Source organism: Hemicordylus capensis, chromosome 2, assembly GCF_027244095.1.
Source record: "Hemicordylus capensis ecotype Gifberg chromosome 2, rHemCap1.1.pri, whole genome shotgun sequence".
NCBI classification, from domain to species: Eukaryota; Metazoa; Chordata; class Lepidosauria; order Squamata; family Cordylidae; genus Hemicordylus; species Hemicordylus capensis.
The window spans coordinates 350,446,714-350,465,391 of record NC_069658.1 but is presented as its reverse complement, the minus strand read 5'-3'; the positions used below and the strand labels follow the sequence as shown (position 1 = coordinate 350,465,391).

General features: G+C 43.1%; 1 protein-coding gene across 4 annotated transcripts in view; it reads left to right on the top strand.

The window, feature by feature from the left end:
- JADE2 (jade family PHD finger 2) overlaps window positions 1-18,678 on the top strand; it is a 246,434-nt gene that overhangs the window by 125,482 nt on the left and 102,274 nt on the right. For all 4 annotated transcript variants that reach the window (XM_053296802.1, XM_053296799.1, XM_053296800.1 and 1 more), the window contains exon 5: window positions 17,279-17,445. In XM_053296802.1, the coding sequence (XP_053152777.1) occupies window positions 17,279-17,445 (167 nt within the window). The remainder of the gene's footprint in view (window positions 1-17,278; window positions 17,446-18,678) is intronic.

Sequence of the window (18,678 nt, the reverse complement as noted above, 5' to 3'; positions counted from 1 at the left end):
TCGTATTCCTCTTGTCAAGCCGCTCCTGAACAACAAACAGCATCAGAAGCGTCTTACCTGGGCTCAAGAAAAAAAGAACTGGTCTGTTGCTCAGTGGTCCAAAGTCCTCTTTTCTGATGAGAGCAACTTTTGCATCTCATTTGGAAACCAAGGACCCAGAGTCTGGAGGAAGAATGGAGAGGCACACAATGCAAGATGCTTGAAGTCCAGTGTGAAGTTTCCACAGTCTGTGTTGATTTGGGGAGCCATGTCATCTGCTGGTGTTGGTCCACTGTGCTTCATTAAGTCCAGGGTCAACGCAGCCGTCTATCAGGAGATTTTGGAGCACTTCATGCTTCCTTCCGCAAACGAGCTGTACGGGGATGCTGACTTCATTTTCCAGCAGGACTTGGCACCTGCCCACACTGCCAAAAATACCAAAACCTGGTTCAATGACCATGGGATTACTGTGCTTGATTGGCCAGCAAACTCGCCTGACCTGAACCCCATAGAGAATCTATGGGGCATTGCCAAGAGAAGGATGAGAGACATGAGACCAAACAATGCAGAAGAGCTGAAGGCCGCTATTGAAGCATCCTGGTCTTCCATAACACCTCAGCAGTGCCACAGGCTGATAGCATCCATGCCACGCCGCATTGAGGCAGTAATTGCTGCAAAAGGGGCCCAAACCAAGTACTGAATACATATGCATGCTTATACTTTTCAGAGGTCCGATATTGTTCTATTTACAATCCTTGTTTTATTGGTTTCATGGGATTGAATTTTCTGGGATTGTGGATTTGGGGTTCTCATGAGCTGTACGCCATGATCATCACAATTATAACAAATTAAGGCTTGACTTATCTTGCTTTGCATGTAATGCGTCTATCTCATATATCAGTTTCACCTTTTAATTTGCATTACTGAAATTAATGAACTTTTGCACGATATTCTAATTTTTCAAGTTTCACCTGTAAGCCATGTCGGGCAAGGTTAAACATGAACTTTCAGCTATCATGATAAAATATCACGTGCAGAGATCATGGCCAAATATTTCCTCAGTCACCTGTAGTATGCACATGTGTCAGTATCAGAGTTCCTAAATTCCCATGGCTGTTGATGGCCTATACCACCTGGCTCTTTGACAACATACCCACTAACTTTTATCTTTTGTGTAACGCTCTCTTAATATACTCATAACTCCAGTTCTTTTCTTGCTGAAACGCTGTGTTTTTGTGACCCTAACTGTGCAGAGCCTATTCGTAATGGGGGATCAGGATGGTGATAATTGCATGGGTTGTCTTCATATGTTGTACTCCATGCATATAGATGTGCATGCATGTCTGTTTGAACATGGTGTATAATATGAGTGGCATGCAGACCTGGGACATCATGATCCTGATACCTTGTCATGACTTAACTCTACAAGGTTGGAGCCACAGTTGCAGAGGGCTATTAAAGCGAAGAGTGCTAAACAGTGTGATACTCTACTTTGGAAGTAAATATATAACATTACTCTTTTCTTCATAAGAACCATGCAGAGAGGAACCTTGCACTTATCTTAGGACTCCTCTGAACATTGTGATTACTTTGTCTCTAGAAATCAGATATATCCAAGCTTGACTTTACCAAACATCATCCCCTTTGTGGGTAAAATGTGTTGGTAAATGTAAAGTGGATAAATGGGACAAAAATGGGACAAAAATCTTTTGTTGTTTGCTGTTCTACATGTGAATGCAGCCTTGGATGTGTACACAGAATGATCTTTCCACTTTTATGCCAGGCTAAAAATAAAGTATTATTTCCGCTGATGTTCAAAGCCCAGTGCTTTTTTAGCATCATCAGTTGGACACATTTCAAACTATCACCTGTTGCAAGCTGACTGTTCTATAAGCAAGTTATGTAAGTAGGATTAATAAAGGCTTAAAGCCTGATCATGCTGTGTAGCTGGAACAGTTCAGACGTTCTTAGCAACGGTGCAAAAGAACACATTTATTGTGGTTTGATCAGTTTGCAGAAGAACACTAAGCTTCCCATTTAAAGCAGCAGCTTCATGATTTAACATAGTCTCAAGCTGTACAACTACCAAGATGTCAAGAGAATAACAGTGTTTAGAGTTGAAATCCATGATAATGGCGTTGTTGAGCCTTTGACAGATTTTTAGAGTATTATTGAGCCTGCTGATTTCTAAGGAGTTTCCTCTTAATTCCAGCACATGTTTGTGGAGAATTGGTTCTGTAGAGAATAGATAGCTGGTGTTCCAAATATGGAGAAGTTCATGGAATATGCTTCTTCAGATTGCCAGAAATTGCCAGGGGTTTCAGTTAAAAATCTGATGTGGAGAAATTGCTTGCGCCTGGTGAAAAAAGAAAGGCATAGACTGCAAATAGATCAGAAATTGGTTTTAATGAATATCTGACACAAAGAAACAAAGCCTTACAAGTTATTCTAGTAGGAACTAATCAGCCTACTTTCCTTTCACTGTCTCAACAACTAGACTAAATTTGGTTCAAATCGAGGTCCACAGATTAGAACTCTTGCACCTCAAATATTCATGCGTCTGCCATCTTGGATCGGGGTGGATGACATAATTACAAACTACAGCATTGAGGTGTCCCTGTCTGTCACTCACTACAACTGTACCAAATTTGGTTCAAATTGGTTAGATAGTCCTCGAGATAGTGCACTTGTGCCTCAAAAGTTCACACGTCCACCATCTTGGTTCGGGGTTGATGACATCATCACAAACGACATCATTGGAGCATCCCTGTGTGTCCATACATCTGTAGCAAATTTGGTTCAAATCGGTTAGACTGTCCACAAGTTAGTGTACTTGTTCCTCAAAGGTTTACATGTCTGCCATCTTGAATTGTGTTGGATGACATCATCACAGTGTATGCCTTTGAGGTGTCCCTATGTGTCCCCACAGCTGCAGCAAATTTGGTTCAAATCCGTTAATCAGTTCACAAGTTAGCCCACTTGCACCTCAAAGGTTTACGTATCCACCATCTTGAATTGGTGTGGATGACATGATCACAAACTACACCGTTGAAGTGTCCCCATGTGTCAGTCACTGCAACTGTACCTAATTTGGTTTAAGTTGGTTAGACAGTCCACACATTAGCCCATTTGCGCCTCAGATGTTCATGTGGCCGCCATCTTGAATTGGAATGGATGACATCATTGCACACCACGCCATTTGGGCATCCCTATGTGTCCCTACAGCTGTAGCAAATGTGGTTCAAATCAGTTAGGCGGTTCACAAGTTAGCCCACTTGTGCCTCAAAAGTTTATGCAGCCGCCATCTTGAATTGGTGTGGATGACATCATCACAAACTATGCCATTGAGGTGTTCCTATGTGTCCCTACAACTGTACCTGATTTGGTTCATATTGGTCCAGGTGTTGCAAAGTTAATGGTGGCGACACACACACGGACAGACTCACAGACACAAATACAGAATGCCGGGTGATCTCATGAGCCTACTGGAAAGTAGGCTAAAATATAGGGCTTGTCCAAACTTGGATATGTTACATTAGCCAGAATCAATCTTTGTGTCAAAGATGGCATAGGGTGCAATATACTAGGAAACTTAGGTCCAAACCCCTTCAACAGCATCACTATGAGTTGAAATACCAGGCCCCAAAAGTAATATAGTACTGGAGACATACTCCTAGTCTCTTGACTAAAACTCTTGAGAGTGATGGAGAAAGAAGTCAGAGAGGCAGCCAAAGGAGAAAACGTTATAATAATGGCTGAATTCTACTATCCACACATTGACTTAGTAACTGTTCTTTCTCACACAGTGTAAGGAGGTTCTCATCCTACCATGGGTTATCATCCTCTACTTGCTCCTGATAGACAAGTTAGGTAAGAATAAGGTAACAGGAAGTCTGGCCTCTTTCCCATCAGGCATTGGGAGCAGGATCCCCTGTTCCTTTCCTGTCTTGCTCCTGACACATGAACTGGAGCTCCTTCTCCCATTCCATCTGGCCTCCAGTTTTATGTGTGTGGGGATGTGAATGTGTGTCTGTTTGTGTAAATTTACCCAGAAAATCCAAGATGGTCACATTTAATTTCAAAAGACATTCTTAAAGTTCTTAAATGTGAAATGGTTAAATCTTCTAACAAAAATATACATCACTAAAATAGACTCCTTACCAAAGGATTAAAAAGTAACCAGTCTAATATATAGCCCCATTTAACAAGGGTAGAGGGAGGAAATTACAAGTTCATTAGGCCGCTGAGGAAAAATCAGTATGGTTTCTGTAAAGGGAAGTCCTGCCTCATAACCTGTTTTTCAGCATTAAATAAAGTTTCATTACAACATTGTGAACATACCATATTACACAAACTTCTGTTCTTGCAGTATTAACTTACCTTTGCTGAACGGTTTTAGAAAAGAAAAACAGTCTAGAAAACAACTACAAAATATTAAAAATATGTTAAGGAATCTGTCCAAATGCCTTATGCTTTGACCAGTATTTTATGAAGACTAACAAATTACATTCCCTGCCTTTTGCTAGCTTGCTGAATAATAAGTTAGTTTTTCCATTTCACTGACCTGCCAGACTTTAAATAACCACTCTTTCAAATCTGATGTATTTACTCCAGTGTCTAGCATAAACAATTTTAGCAGCTGCTAGTGAATTCATCAAAAACGTTCTTTCTTATACTTTTACTTCCTGTTTTAATCCCATCAAAATGACTTTTGGTTTTTTCCTAATTTTAAAACCTGATATTTCAAAAAAAAATCTCTGATCATATTCTGGTAATGAGCCCCACCAGGCAGTCCCATGAAAGATGCTAGTAATCTCTATAATTCCTAGTACAGTGCACACCCAATAACAGTTATTCATGCATACTCTTTATAAATTCCAGTGGCTGACATCCAGACTAATGCTACACTGTTGCAATGAACCAAGATGTACACACCCCAAGAAGATCATATAGCTGAACTCAAGGTTGCACAATCAGCCTGCTTGCACTATAAAAATAGTGGATAGCTTTCCAACATTCCCTCCAACACATATGGGCAGAGGAATAGGTTTCACAGCAGGCATTGTGTCACCTAATTGGGACTTTTTTGTCTCTTTTTCTAAAGAAGACACAGAGGAAGTGGGGGATACAATTAGAGATATATATGAGTGTAGTGAAGTTGGAGAACTTTAATTCGTCTTCACCCTAATACTAGAACTCAGGGTCAACCAATGAAATTAATCAGTACCATCTCGATTTATTTCTTTATACATGGAATCTCACTTACTTCCAGGCAGCAGGTCCAGGACAGACAGAAGTACCATTTTACACCATACATAATTAATGTATAGCATTTGCTACCACAAGATGTAGTGATAAACACTAGCATAAAAAATAAACTTTTTTTTTTGGTTGATCCATGGCTATTAGATAGGAACTTCTAGTTCCAGAGGCTGTGCACCCCAGAATCCTAGATGCTTTGGACAAAAAATGGGGGGGGGGACTGTAGCTTTCGTGCCCTACTTGTGAACCTCTGAAAAGCATTTGACTGGTCACTGCTGGAAACAGGATGCTGTTCTAAATGGACATTTGTTTCATCAGGGCACCTTTTATCTATCTATCTAACCATCCACCCATCCGCCTTTTGCCCTCGCAAGGGTCCTCAAGGCATCTTACAATCTGTCTTTTTCTATCTATATAATTCTCGAAAGCATACCCATGGTTAATCCTGTGCGTGGCAGCTCTCGTGAGAGTTTGCAAGCAGAAGAACCTGATTGGGCAGTGGGGATTCCATATGCAGATTGGGAGGAGGAGCCTGTGATGGTTAAGGTCAGTTGGAATGCAACTGTTACTGATTGGAAGATGTTCTTGATTGTAGAGGAGAGGAATATCTGTCTGTCTACCTATCAACCTATCTATCTATCTAGGATAGTGAGCAGGGGTCTGCGAAGAGAGGGGTTTTGAGAGAGGGAGGAGCACTTTTTTCAGGAGAAAGAGGCTGCCGTTGTGTGAATTAGATGAGGAAACACGTTGAACAAGATCTGTTCTGATCTGGAAAGGGGGGAGAGAGACAGAGAAAGAAAGAAGGGAGGGAGAGAAAGAAAGACAGAAGGGAAGAGCGAGTGGAGGAGAGAGAAAGAGGAAAAAAGAAGAGAGAAAGAGGGAAGGGTGAGGGACGGGCTATCCTTGGCCTGAGGGGAACGAGCAACCATAGCGGTGCCTATTGGTAGCAAGGAAGGGCCCAGTCAACCACTGCTGCTGATTGGGGCTACCGAGGCCATTGGCAGAGGGAGACAGGCAAGCAAAGGCTAGTCAGTGGCCTGAGGGAAATGAACGGCCATGGCGGTGGCGGCAATATGGAAGGGTTGCTGCTGCTGCTGCTTCTCCGGTGGGTAGAAGCAGGAGCGGGGCTCGGGTGAAGTTAGGAAGGTCTCCGGGGATAGGAGGCTGCAGCTTTGCCAGTAGGTGCTAGCAATGCTGTTGCCGTGACCAAGAGGGGTGAGGGGCATGGAAGCAACAGGATGGAGGAGGAGGAGCAGGAGTGCAGCTCAGGTGAGGGTGGAGAGATCTCTGAGGTGAATGGGGCTGTGGCAGGGGGTGAGGGGGGGAAGCATTCAAGTACTAGCACACAGATGCTCTACGCAGGTTAAGCTAATGTGTGTGTGTACACACACACACACACACACACACACGTCATAAGTGGCAAGCCTCGCCCACACAGTACTTTACAAATTGGAGGAAACAGAACAAAAGCACTGTGGTGATTGGGCAGTGGGGATTCAATATGCAGATAGGGAAGAGGAGTGGGTAGGTTGCCAGCGAGTGAGCGAGTGGCAGGGAGGGGGCGAGTGAGTTAGCGGGGAGGGGGCAAGTGAGAGTGCGTGGCTGACACTAAGCAATAAAACAGGAGCTGTGGCTGGGAACAAAGAGAGCAACAAATTCCTAGTGCACAGATGACCTGTGCGGGTTCAGCTAGTTCAAATAAAAATGCAATAAGCTATATTAAGATAAAAATAATTCAGATAACACTTAGCATTTGTATTGCACTTCTTGAGTGTGCAGTGTGCGTCACACCTGTTATCTTCAAGCAACCACGTTAAACAATAATTCTTGTCCCCATATTGGGAGAGCTGAGGCTGAGAGGGAGTGCCTAAGGCCACCTAGAGAAGCTAGATTCAATGAGAGAGGTGAGATTTAAACTGAGGAAGTACTGATCTTTAGCTCTGCCACTATATTACACCAGCTCTTGTCCCAGTCAACTTGGATCAAATGCTGGGAGAAACAAAAATGTATTTGCCAGACTTTGGGGGCAGACGGGCCCTGTGTGACGGCAGGTTCCAGAGGTGGGCTGCCCCAAGAGAAAAACCCTTGTCCCGCATCCCTACCAGTTGGACTTGTGATGGTGAAGGAAGGTGGAGCAAAGTCTCCCAAATAATCCCCTGCTAACTGGGCAAAGAGGCACCTTTTACCATGGTGATTCTCTTTATTTAGCAGGGGGAGAGTAACTGGCCCTATCCACCCCCAGCACAGCATCCCTCCAGTGACTGTTGCTGGTGTCTGACTTATGTTTCTTTTTAGATTGTGAGCCCTTCGGGGACAGGGATCCATCTTATTTATTTATTGTTTCTCTTTGTAAACCGCCCTGAGCCATTTTTGGAAGGGCAGTATAGAAATCGAATGAATGTATGTATGAATGAATGAATGAAATAAAATAAAATTAAATTAAATTAAAATAATCGCAGCAGGCAGGCAGATTCATGTGGAGAAAGGCAGCCCTTCAGATATCCAGGTCTCAAACCTTTTAGTGCTTTAAAGGCAACAACTAGCAATTTGAATTGTGCCCAGAAACAATCTGGCAACCAGTGCAGATGACCCTAGCCACCACATTCTGTACCTGTTGACATTTCTGGGCAGTTTTCAAAGGTAGCCCCATGTAGTACTTGTGATAGTAGTCTAGTCTAGATGTGGCTTAGACATCCATATATCCCTGTGTGCTTGTGGAGATCTCTCCCCTCCCTCCCCTCTCTTTTTGTGTGTGCACAATTTGCTTTCTTGAAAAACTAGGAGTGAAGTGAACTGGATGATCGCAAACATCCCAGATTCAAATTATTTCCAGAAGGACAATATAGCATGTTGCTCTTTCTTTGCTTGTTTTTGTCAGCATCATTGTATATTGGCATTTGTGTCACAAAGTGATATTTCAAGGGGGAAATGTGATCTTTGCAAATACCATGGCAAGCTTCAGCTCCTGAGTGTGCCGAGAGCTGTCAGAGCTGGCATCACAGTCTGCTTCTCAGCCTGAGTGCTTCCTGTGATGGTATATCATTATGTGTGACACTGTTGTTGTGTGCATGGCAAGTGTCATGCGTAATGGTGCAGAGCTGCCAGAGAACAGCAGGAGAACTGACAGCAAGTGCCTTTCCAGTTCACACCCAGATACTATATGGGCAGACAAGGCCCTTTCTCCTTTTCTTATCCTTATTTCTCAGTGTTCAAGGCCAATCTTGATGAGTGATGTGTGCCACCTTCCCTTGCAAAATACCCTGCATAACCAGCATCTCCAGTATATATATAGGATATTACAGCTACACAGAGCATCGTTGAAAAGCACTTGCCATCTGGCATGCTGTTCTCATTGTCTGTGTGAATGCCCATATTCCTGATTAACTGAAATGTAGTATGTAGGATAGGAATTCCAAGCTGTGCACTGGAACACATCAGTGTCCCTTTAAAGAACTGCTAGGCAGAGGTGCTCTTACCCCTGGACTTTGGGGCTGAAGTCCAGGGCCTCCACACCCCTCCCCCCATCCTCTTTAGTCTGTCCTAGGTGGTGTGGTTGCCGCACTGCTGTCCCATGCTGTGCCGGGTGTCCGATTGTGATTATGACCTGTGCTGGGTGCTTTAGAGACGGAGAGGGAAGAAATATGTGGGATGGGAATATGTTACGTTGCGTGTTGGAATGTTTCTGCTAATGCACATTTGCATAAATATACCTGTTTTATATTCTTACATTCTTGTGGAGTTCAGTTGCTGTTTGTGCCCTCAAGAACCCATGTGTTTAAAATACTGTGTGTGTCACAGTGTGTGTGTGTGTGTCTAGGGGGAGGATGCTTAACTTCCAGTGGGTGCAAGGGCGGAGGGCGGGGGCTCTGAAGGCCTTTAGGTCTAGGCTCCAAAATTACCTAGGCACACCTCTGCTGCTAGCATGCAGGAAGAATAAAATAATTAAATAACAGAAGAATCCTGTGTGCCCAAAATAACTACCTATAGAGGAGGCTGTCTGGTGTGTCTTTCAGTGATTTATTACTTCATCCCTTGCTGCCTTCCCGTAGTATTTTGATGATGGGAGGACTAATTCTGCTGCATCTCTGCATCAGTTGGGACGGGACCATTCCTTTGCTCTTGATGCAGAGGCACAGCTGAATTTGCAGCTATCATATGAAGCATGCCCAGATTGGAGAGTTCTGACACTTATTTGCATGGTTCTGGGAGCCAAGCTGGGCTCTCCATTGAGACAGGGATCTAGGAGAACCTCAGCTAGCTCCAAGCATGAATCTACAAGAGTTGAGTCCAGCAATGTAGAACTCAAAAAGCTCCAGTAGCTTTTTGAAGCAGACTACTGGTTTTTATGGTTGCTGCTCAGGCAGAGTGAATTGACCATGTCTCCTTCTGTAGGGAAGGCTCTTTTTCTTCTTTTTCCTTTTTAAGGCCCGTTGCCTAATTTTCTAGGTGCTGGCTCTACTGGTGCTGAGGAGCTTGTACTAGGAAACCTCTTCTTTCCCACTCTCCTGCTGTACTATAGAGTGCCAATTGCCAATCCCAAAGCTAAGCACTTTATTGTTGTATAATGAAGGAAAAGGTTTTTGGGAAGGGGGGAAAGGAAAAGGTCCTTTTCCCTCCCCCCCCCCACTCTCCAAAACTTCCCCATATGTAGAGGGAAGAATTTTACCCTCACAGTGTGCATCTGCCCAATCCTAATTCTCATGCCCAGGCTATTATCTGCTATAGTTTATTATTGTTATTATTTATTTACAGTCAGACAGGTGTTATTGACTGGTTTGTTTTATCCAGACATCGAGTCCTTCCCAAGGACCTGGGATTGCTGAATTTTATTGTCAATGTTCTTGCTGTTGTTATAGATAACGTCACAGAATATAGGCTGTTCCCAGTAAAGCTGCTTTTTGTAATTGGCTGATGGTGATTTCTGTGGCCCCTATGGTATTGAGGTGCTCTTCAAGGTCTTTTGGAACTGCACCCAGGGCGCCAATTACCACTGGGATTATTTGGGTCTTTTTCTGCCACAGCCTTTCAATTTCAATTTGTAGATCTTTGTATTTGGTGATTTTTTCTATTTCTTTTTCTTCTATTCTGCTATCCCCTGGTATTGCTATGTCGATTATTTTCACTTGTTTTTCTTTCTTCTCCACTACAGTGATATCTGGTGTATTGTGTGGCAGATGTTTGTCTGTTTGTAGTCGGAAGTCCCATAATATTTTTACATCTTCATTTTCTACCACTTTTTCAATTTGATGGTCCCACCAATTCTTGGCTACAGGTAGCTTGTATTTTTTGCAGATGTTCCAGTATATCATCCCTGCTACTTTGTCATGCCTTTGTTTGTAGTCAGTCTGTGCGATCTTCTTACAACAGCTGATTAGGTGGTCCACTGTTTCATCTGCTTCTTTACAAAATATTATTATTATTATTATTATTATTATTATTATTATTATTACTACATTTATATCCCGCTCTTCCTCCAAGGAGCCCAGAGTGGTATACTACATACTTAAGTTTCTCTTTCACAACAACCCTATGAAGTAGGTTAGGCTGAGAGAGGAGTGACTGGCCCAGAGTCACCCAGCTAGTTTCATGGCTGAATGGGGATTTGAAAACGGGTCTCCCTGGTCCTAGTCCAGCACTCTAACCACTACACCACGCTGGCTCCAAGTATACCAATTCCCTTTTGTCTGTCTTTCTCTCCCCCCCCCCCTCCACCATGAACACCCTCAACATTTGTAGGTTCATTCTTGGGTTGGTTTTGGGTTTTTTACACTACTTTTAATTTTTGTGGGGAGTCCCTTGAATATACAGAAACCACTATCTTGTGGTTGGCCCTATGTTTCATTAAACTGAAGGAACTGTCCACCCAAGTTTGATATTAGATGAATGTTCATGATGTATAGGCAGTGATGATGTATAGGCAGTGAATTCCATGCTGAAAAGCACAAACTCCTTGAGCTTTCCCACCTTTTATAGAATGGCAGGGCAGGACTTAGAAGGTTCTATCCTTAGCAGGCACACTTGTCAGTTTGTATTTTTTCTAGGATGAAGCAGCCACATACTGCTGGCTCATTCTGGAAGCCCTCAAAGTAAATGATTGTAATAATTACCGCCACTGGCTTTCCCCATCTCAGCTGAGGCTTGAGTAGCCTGTATTCACTTGAATCGTATATAAACATCCAGAACAGTGTGTGTGTTTCTCTCTCTCTCTCTCTCTCTCTCTCTCTCTCTCTCTCTCTCACACACACACACACACACACACACACACACACACACACACACTTTGTTGTACATGTGATTATTCTGAGTGATATCCTCCGTGAGCTCCAGGGGAAAGAAAGCCACTGGTGTCATAGGAAAACATTATGAGAAGATTGATGCAGGCAGATTTAGCCGTAGGTAGGGTTATTTGTTTGACTTCAGAATCAAAACATGTGGGAGGTTGCTGCCGACAGGCTTATAGTAATGCTGGCACGGCAAAAAGGAAATAAATAGCATCGTATCTAGTGGGAAAGCGAATGGTTTAATTCCTTAGTGATATAAAAAGGAAGTATGTATGGTTCAGAGAAAAGATGTGCACAGTCTTTGCTTATTGGTGGCACCCAATGGCTTTTTTGCAGAGCATGATGTAAAAGGGGGAATGAAAGGCCCCGTCCAGGCTATGCCCTGCATGTGGCAATGCTGCCTACAGCCTTCATGCAAGCAGATCTTTCAGTGCATGGGAAAGGAGTTAGTGAAAGGCGAGGGAAGCAGCAAGGGCCTTGATCACCCCTTGAATTTACTGCAGAAAGCAACTGGTTTCTTGTTATTAGAGTTCCTCAGCTCATATGCTGGCCCCTGGACCTTGCCAGTCCCATAAACAGAGGCACAGGATCACAGATCAGGGTCACAGAATAGAAAAGAACCCCAAAGTCCCAAACGTCCTCTGGTACAATCCTCTGCCACTATGGATGGCAGTTCCCCAAAGACTAGCCTATGTGATGTCCGTACTGGGTGATGGGGTACTACAAGTTAAAACAGGAAGACACAATAGAGGTATATAAAATTAACAACAGCGTGGAGAGAGCAACTAGGTAGGAATTATTCTCTCACTTTAACACTCAACAGTGTTGTGATGACTGCTAACGTAGGTGGTTTTTTAAATATTGGAGGGAGAGTCTGTCAGTGGATAGGAAGGCTACAACTGGAAGGCAGTATATCTCTGAGTCTCAGGTACTGGGGACAGGCAGCAGGGGAGAGTTGATGCCTTCCTACCCTGTTGGTGCCTTTCCCAGATGCTCTGTCTGGTCACTGTCAGTGACTAGTTGCTGCACTAGATGGCCTTTTGATTGTTCCAGAGTCCATTGTTACGAAGGGGCAAGCAAAACAAAAACTCCAGGTTCCTGGTCCTGATATGACTTGGGAGAAGGGTCTTTCTTAGTGCCAAACAGGACAGTTGCTTAGATCCTGAGCATGAGTAAAGCCCATCATCAGATTATTATTATTTTGATGATCAGAGAAAATTAATATTGGATATGTCCATGGCACCAAACATCCTGTTAATGTTTGTAGCAAGCTTCTGATGATGCAGAGGAAAATGTAAGAGTAAGATTTTTGGTAAACTGAACAAATAAACCCTTGCTAGTGACACACTAAAATGAAAAATCCACAGTAGTCTGAAACCAGAGAAACTGTTTTCTCTCTCATGTCCTTTCTGGAGAGATTATCTAGAATTTGGCATCTCTTGTATGCTTCCCCACTCCTCCAAAAACCTTTCTCATTTCCAAACTAGTTTGTAAATAGAGAGCTCCTCTTATGCCTACCTTCACCTTCTGTTGCCTTAGGTCAAGTATAGGCATTGGTTTTCTGTGGCATGTACTTCAAGGTATTTTTAGCAGGGAGTAGTTGTCATCTGTAACCAAATAATGCTGGAGATAAGATGCAATGACACTGTCCAACTTGAATATCTCTATAGAATTACCCCCAGCAGGACCAGGCATAAGATTAGCTAGGGTCCACCTCAAAAAGCAGATCTGAAGTTTCCATTAAAGGGCAGCAAATTACCGATTATTCAGTATATTTTTATATTTTAACCACCTTATGGAGGGCATCACTTGGATTTTTTGCCCTTTGCAACCAGTCTGTTTCAGGTAATCTCTGACCTCCAAAAATTGCTTAGGGATAATGTTGCAAGTACCTTGAGGTAAATCAGGGCTGCCAAACTCAAATGCCCTGGTGAGCCAGAACCATCCACAACTTGGTGTGCAGGGGCCGAAGTCAACTTTTTAGCACATTATTACATTAAAATTAAAAATATTGTTAGTTACTTGTGGCTGTATTCCTCCTGTCAATGGACCCATAGTTTCAACCAAGGACAGTGGCCAGAGAATAGGCCCTGTCCCTGTTCAGTCAGTGGGGCCCCTAGAATGCATGCCTGCCCCAAACAAATGCCAGGTGCTCTGCTCTCCCTAAATTGTTGCTTTCAGGCTGCAATGCTAGGCATGCTGACATGGGAGTAAGCCTCTCTGGGTACACCATGGAGTATATTTCTGAGAGAAAGCATGGACAGGATGGCACTATAAGGCAGTTTCCAGCTCCTGTGTTGCTGCAGGATACTGGGGGTCAGTAAAATAGTCTCTGCAGTTTGAATCCAGCCCCTGGGCCTTATGTTGTGCAGGCCTGAGGTAAATGCTGCCATTACGTTTTGGCATAAACAAGGGGGATAACTTTTTTCTCTCATTCAAAGGTCAACTCTCACACAGTGATACAGTTAATTATCTATCAGGTAACAAGAAACAGGTAGCACTGAGAAAGGGCTTCCATCAGTCCCACGCTCTAACCTTGAACCTGGATGGATCATAACTAAAGCTCTGCAAGTTGAAGACCAGAGCCCAGGCTAGGGGTGGGGAGGGTAACAGAAGCGCTTTCTCAGTGCTGCATGTTTTGTTGCTACTTGATAGATGATTAACGGCATCATTCTGTGAAAGTTCTTCTTTGAGTGAGAGACAGGGGCTGCACCTCCCATGGTGCCTACACAGAACAAGGGTTTGTTTGTAATGGGCTAGTCTTTCCCGGGACTGCTTGCCATGGGAATAACTTAAACAGTAAGGTTCTTCAGCAAGGTCACAGGGACAATACTCAAGAGCTTTGCTTCCATGCTGGAAGTTTAACCTTAGTTGTCACTCAGAAAGCCATTTTTCTCAACACAGCTGATATTCTGCTGTTTATTAAGCCAATGTGTAGTCTTTAGTACACATCCACATTATTCTCCACATGGTGAATCTTTTTAAAAGCATCTCCCGGTTGTCAGAAAGGTTGTGGCCAGTATTTCCCAGACTATTAATTTTTTGCCATCATTTTTGACAGCATGTCAAAGATATTTGACTTTTAGAGAGTCACTGTTTTTGAGATAACGGAAGGGGCCAGTTCAGGCGATACTATGTCCTCCTGGCCCACCATAGGCGATAAGGACATGTGTGTTCTGAATAGGCATTTTCTTTCCCCCACCCAGCGCATAGGGGCACCTCTGCCTAATTGTATATATACTAGTTAAACAAATATTTCTTTTTGAGCATGCACATTCTTAATGTGTGGTGGACTGAGCAGACATCCACACTGGCTCAAGGTGGGCATCAATAATGAGCAAGTGCCTCAAATAACTTTATGGGATTCTTGGGTATCAGTCCCATAGAATGGAAAATATGGCTTTTGTTAAGTGATGGCCAAATGACACCCTATCAATCAATTTATCTGTCTGTCTATCTATCTATCTGACTTTCTATCTATCTATAATTGATTCTTCAGTGCAAATCTAAAAGTTTCACTATTTCAGCTTCTCCCAAGAAACCTTAGTTCAGTGCTGATAGCCTTTTCCCACTTTGCTGGTGAAATCAAATTCTGTGCTAATCCACACAAATTATGTGCTTCTAGTTCAGTTTATTTACAGTTGCTGACCTGAGAAATATATTATTTATTATTATTATTTGTTTACACAGTCAGACAGGTGTTATTGATTGGTTTGTTTTATCCAGACATCGAGGCCTTCCCAAGGACCTGGGATGGCTGAATTTTATTATCAGTATCATTGTTGTTGTTATTATTATAGATATCGTTGCAGAATATAGGCTGTTCTCAGTAAAGTTGCATTTTGTAATTGGCTGATGGTGATTTCTGTGGCCTCTGTGGTGTTGAGGTGCTCTTCAAGAATTGCACCTAGGGCACCTATTATCATTCATTCATTCATTCATTCAATTTCTGTACCGCCCTTCCCAAAATGGCTCAGGGTGGTTTACACAGAGAATATATACTTACAACTCAAACAGTAACAATAGCTAATCCAGCTGTTCGTAGACTTTATGGAGTCCAACTGTACAGATCCACTCTTAATTCTAATTCTACGCAGTCTGAGGATGCTTCTGGATCTGAGCCTCCCCCTGGTGTCCCAGGTTGAGGCAGTGGCCAGAAGTGCCTTCTGTCAGCTTCAGCCAATAAGCCAACTACGTCCGTTTCTTGAGATAAATGACCTCAGAACAGTGGTACATATGCTGGTGACCTCCAGACTGGATTACTGCAATGTGCTCTATGTGGGGCTGCCCTTGTGTGTAGGGGTACAAATTACAATTGGTACGGATTGCGGCAGCCAGGTTGGTCTCTGGGTCATCTCGGAGAGACTATATTACTCCCATATTGAAAGATCTACACTGGCTGCCGATAAGTTTCTGGGCAAAATAAAAGGTGCTGTTTATAACCTATAAAGCCCTAAACTGCTTGGGCCCTGAGTATTTAAGAGAACGTCTTCTTCGTCATGAACCCCACGACCTATTGAGATATTCAGGAGAGGTCTGTCTGCAGTTGCCACTGGCTCGTCTGGTGGCTATTTGGGGACGGGCCTTCTCTGCTGCTGCCCCAAAGCTTTGGAACACGCTCCCTGCTGAAATAAGAGCCTCCCCATCTCTGACAACTTTTTTAAAGTCTTTAAAGATGCATACATACCTTCTATTGCAATATTTAATGCACTGAATATTACAACTGTGGTATTGAATATTGCAAGGAGCCTCCATTGTGCAACTGTGGTGAAAACTGGATGCTATGGATGCTATGTTGGATCACTCCCCCAAATGTTAAAATAAAATGCTGTCAATGATCACATCCATATAGAAGTCATAAGTGCTGCAATGTACAGCATGAGATTAAACACAGCGTGCTGTCTCACTTACCACTTCTATATTAAAATTCTAGTTTTACATATGGCATTTAGATTTCAACTGGCTTGTAAGAGCAGTTTTCATAAAGTAATGTTGCCTTGAGAGATTTCAAACTGTATGTTATTTTGTCACTATGATAATAGAAACATTTCTACTGGATTGTTTTGGTTTGAAAATATTGGGTTAGATTTCCTTTGTACGTACGCCAAAAAAGTGATTCCAGCCACCAAACAGCAATCCCCGTCTTCTAAGATGTCTTTCATGTTTCACGCACCCAATGATGAAGTCTGCCCAGGTGTTTTTACCAATTTATGTGTGTTTCCTTAAGTCAGTGGTTCCCCACCTAGGTGCCTCCAGATGTTGCTGAACTACAACTCCCATCATCCCCAGTTACAGTTTATTGTGGCTGGTGAAGATGGGAGTTGTAGTTCAGCAATGTCTGAAGGAACTCTGGTTGGAAAGCAGTGCCCTAAGTACTTATTGTGTACTTTAGCAAGCGTGATTTTTCCCCTTAGGATTTACAACTATGCCGGGAATAGGATTGTAAGTAGTATAGCTCTGTGAACAAGCTAGAAAGAACATGCTTTCTAATCCTTTTCACAAAACTGTGATTCCAAGTTCCCTTAAGAGAAATCACAGTTTTACCAATTGATGTGTGTAGTATAGAAGTTACTTCATTCTTTAGTTCCAGAATGCTCACATATATACCAAGATAATTTGACCAGCTGTCATTTTACTTTGTTTGTTGATTTCACTGAACACTTAGTCACATACTTAATTTCACAATGCAAGTGTCCATACATCAGGCATACTTCTAATAATAAACTTCTTGTACCCCACTTTTATTTCTCCCCCAGGATCGTTCCTGTGTTTGAGCATTCACCACAGACCTCACCAAGCAACTTATCCAGTTCTGACAGTTTAGAAGTCACCAGAACATACTCCCAAAGAGCAAGCCGCTATGACCTGGATGAAATTGATGCTTGCTGGCTGGCACTCTTCAATATGGAGCTTAAGGAAATGGGTGTGTATTTGTTATCCTTTTATTTCTCATTTAAGTAGCACACAGCGCAGATGCTTATGCTGTACCAGTACAAAACCAGGCTCCAAGTTTTACAACAGAGAGACTTTCTTTTATGGTATTGTGGAGTTCAAAGCCACGCAGATGAAATCTTCTGACATGCTACTCCCTGGATTGGTTATGTTGATCTGGGAGATGATGAAGGAGGCAGGGGCAAGGGATGAGTCTAGGTGGCTGTTTTGGTATCTTCCAGCTTTATGGTATATATTATCTTGGAATGGAATGGAATTATGGTGGTTCTATTCCATTTCATTCCTCTCTCTGCATATTAAGGAATTTTTTAAAATGAAAAAGATATACACATAGAAGTAGGGCAAGTTATCCTGAAGAAGAATAGACAGCTGAGATCATACTTCAGCATTGCCCTATTTGCCTGAGAGAACAAGGAGGTATCAATTCTACATATTGTCTACATATCTAAATATCTCTGAATAGGCTCTGATATAGGCTGTCTCTTTTGTTTTGGAAAACTTGTTGTTTTCATATTAAATAGATTCCCCTTGCTCTCCTAAATCTCTCCCCACCCAGTCCTCTCAGCCAAGGAAACAGCCATCCAAATGCTTTAAATCCTGCCTAGACCACACATAGCAAGCTCTATATCCTGCCCCAGTCGGAGACCCAGTTCATGTTACTATGATGGTGTGGTAGCATAGAAGCAGCAGTTTCTCCATGCTTCAGTCTCATCTTGCCTCAGTAACTAGTAATTAGAATTTGAAATTCTAATCAAATGTATTTGTGTTGATCACTTTATTCCTTCCTACATCTGACTTTGTTGGGGGACCTGATGTGGGAAGGGATAGCATGATCAGCATGGCCCTGTGTGATCAAAATTCTATGGGGTCTTTCATACGCCCTCATGGCTGCTTCTGGGTGTGCTGTGGGGAAGGCAGGAACTTGCCTGCCTTCCCCACAGATGAGCAGCAGCTGCCCTCCTCTCCGCCACAGCGCCATGCACCCACACAAGCAGCAACAACAGGAGCTGGGAGCAGGAGGACTCCCCCCCCACTGCATCCCAAGGTGCCAAGGGCATGAGTGCGGTGGCTGCTGTCGTTAGAGCAGCCTTCATATTTGGAGTAGCCAGTCCTTACTAGGGATGTGCTCTGAACCAGCTGGTTCGGTTCGAGTCCAGACCGGATTCGAACCTGACTGGATCAGTTCGGTCCAGCAGCTCTTCGG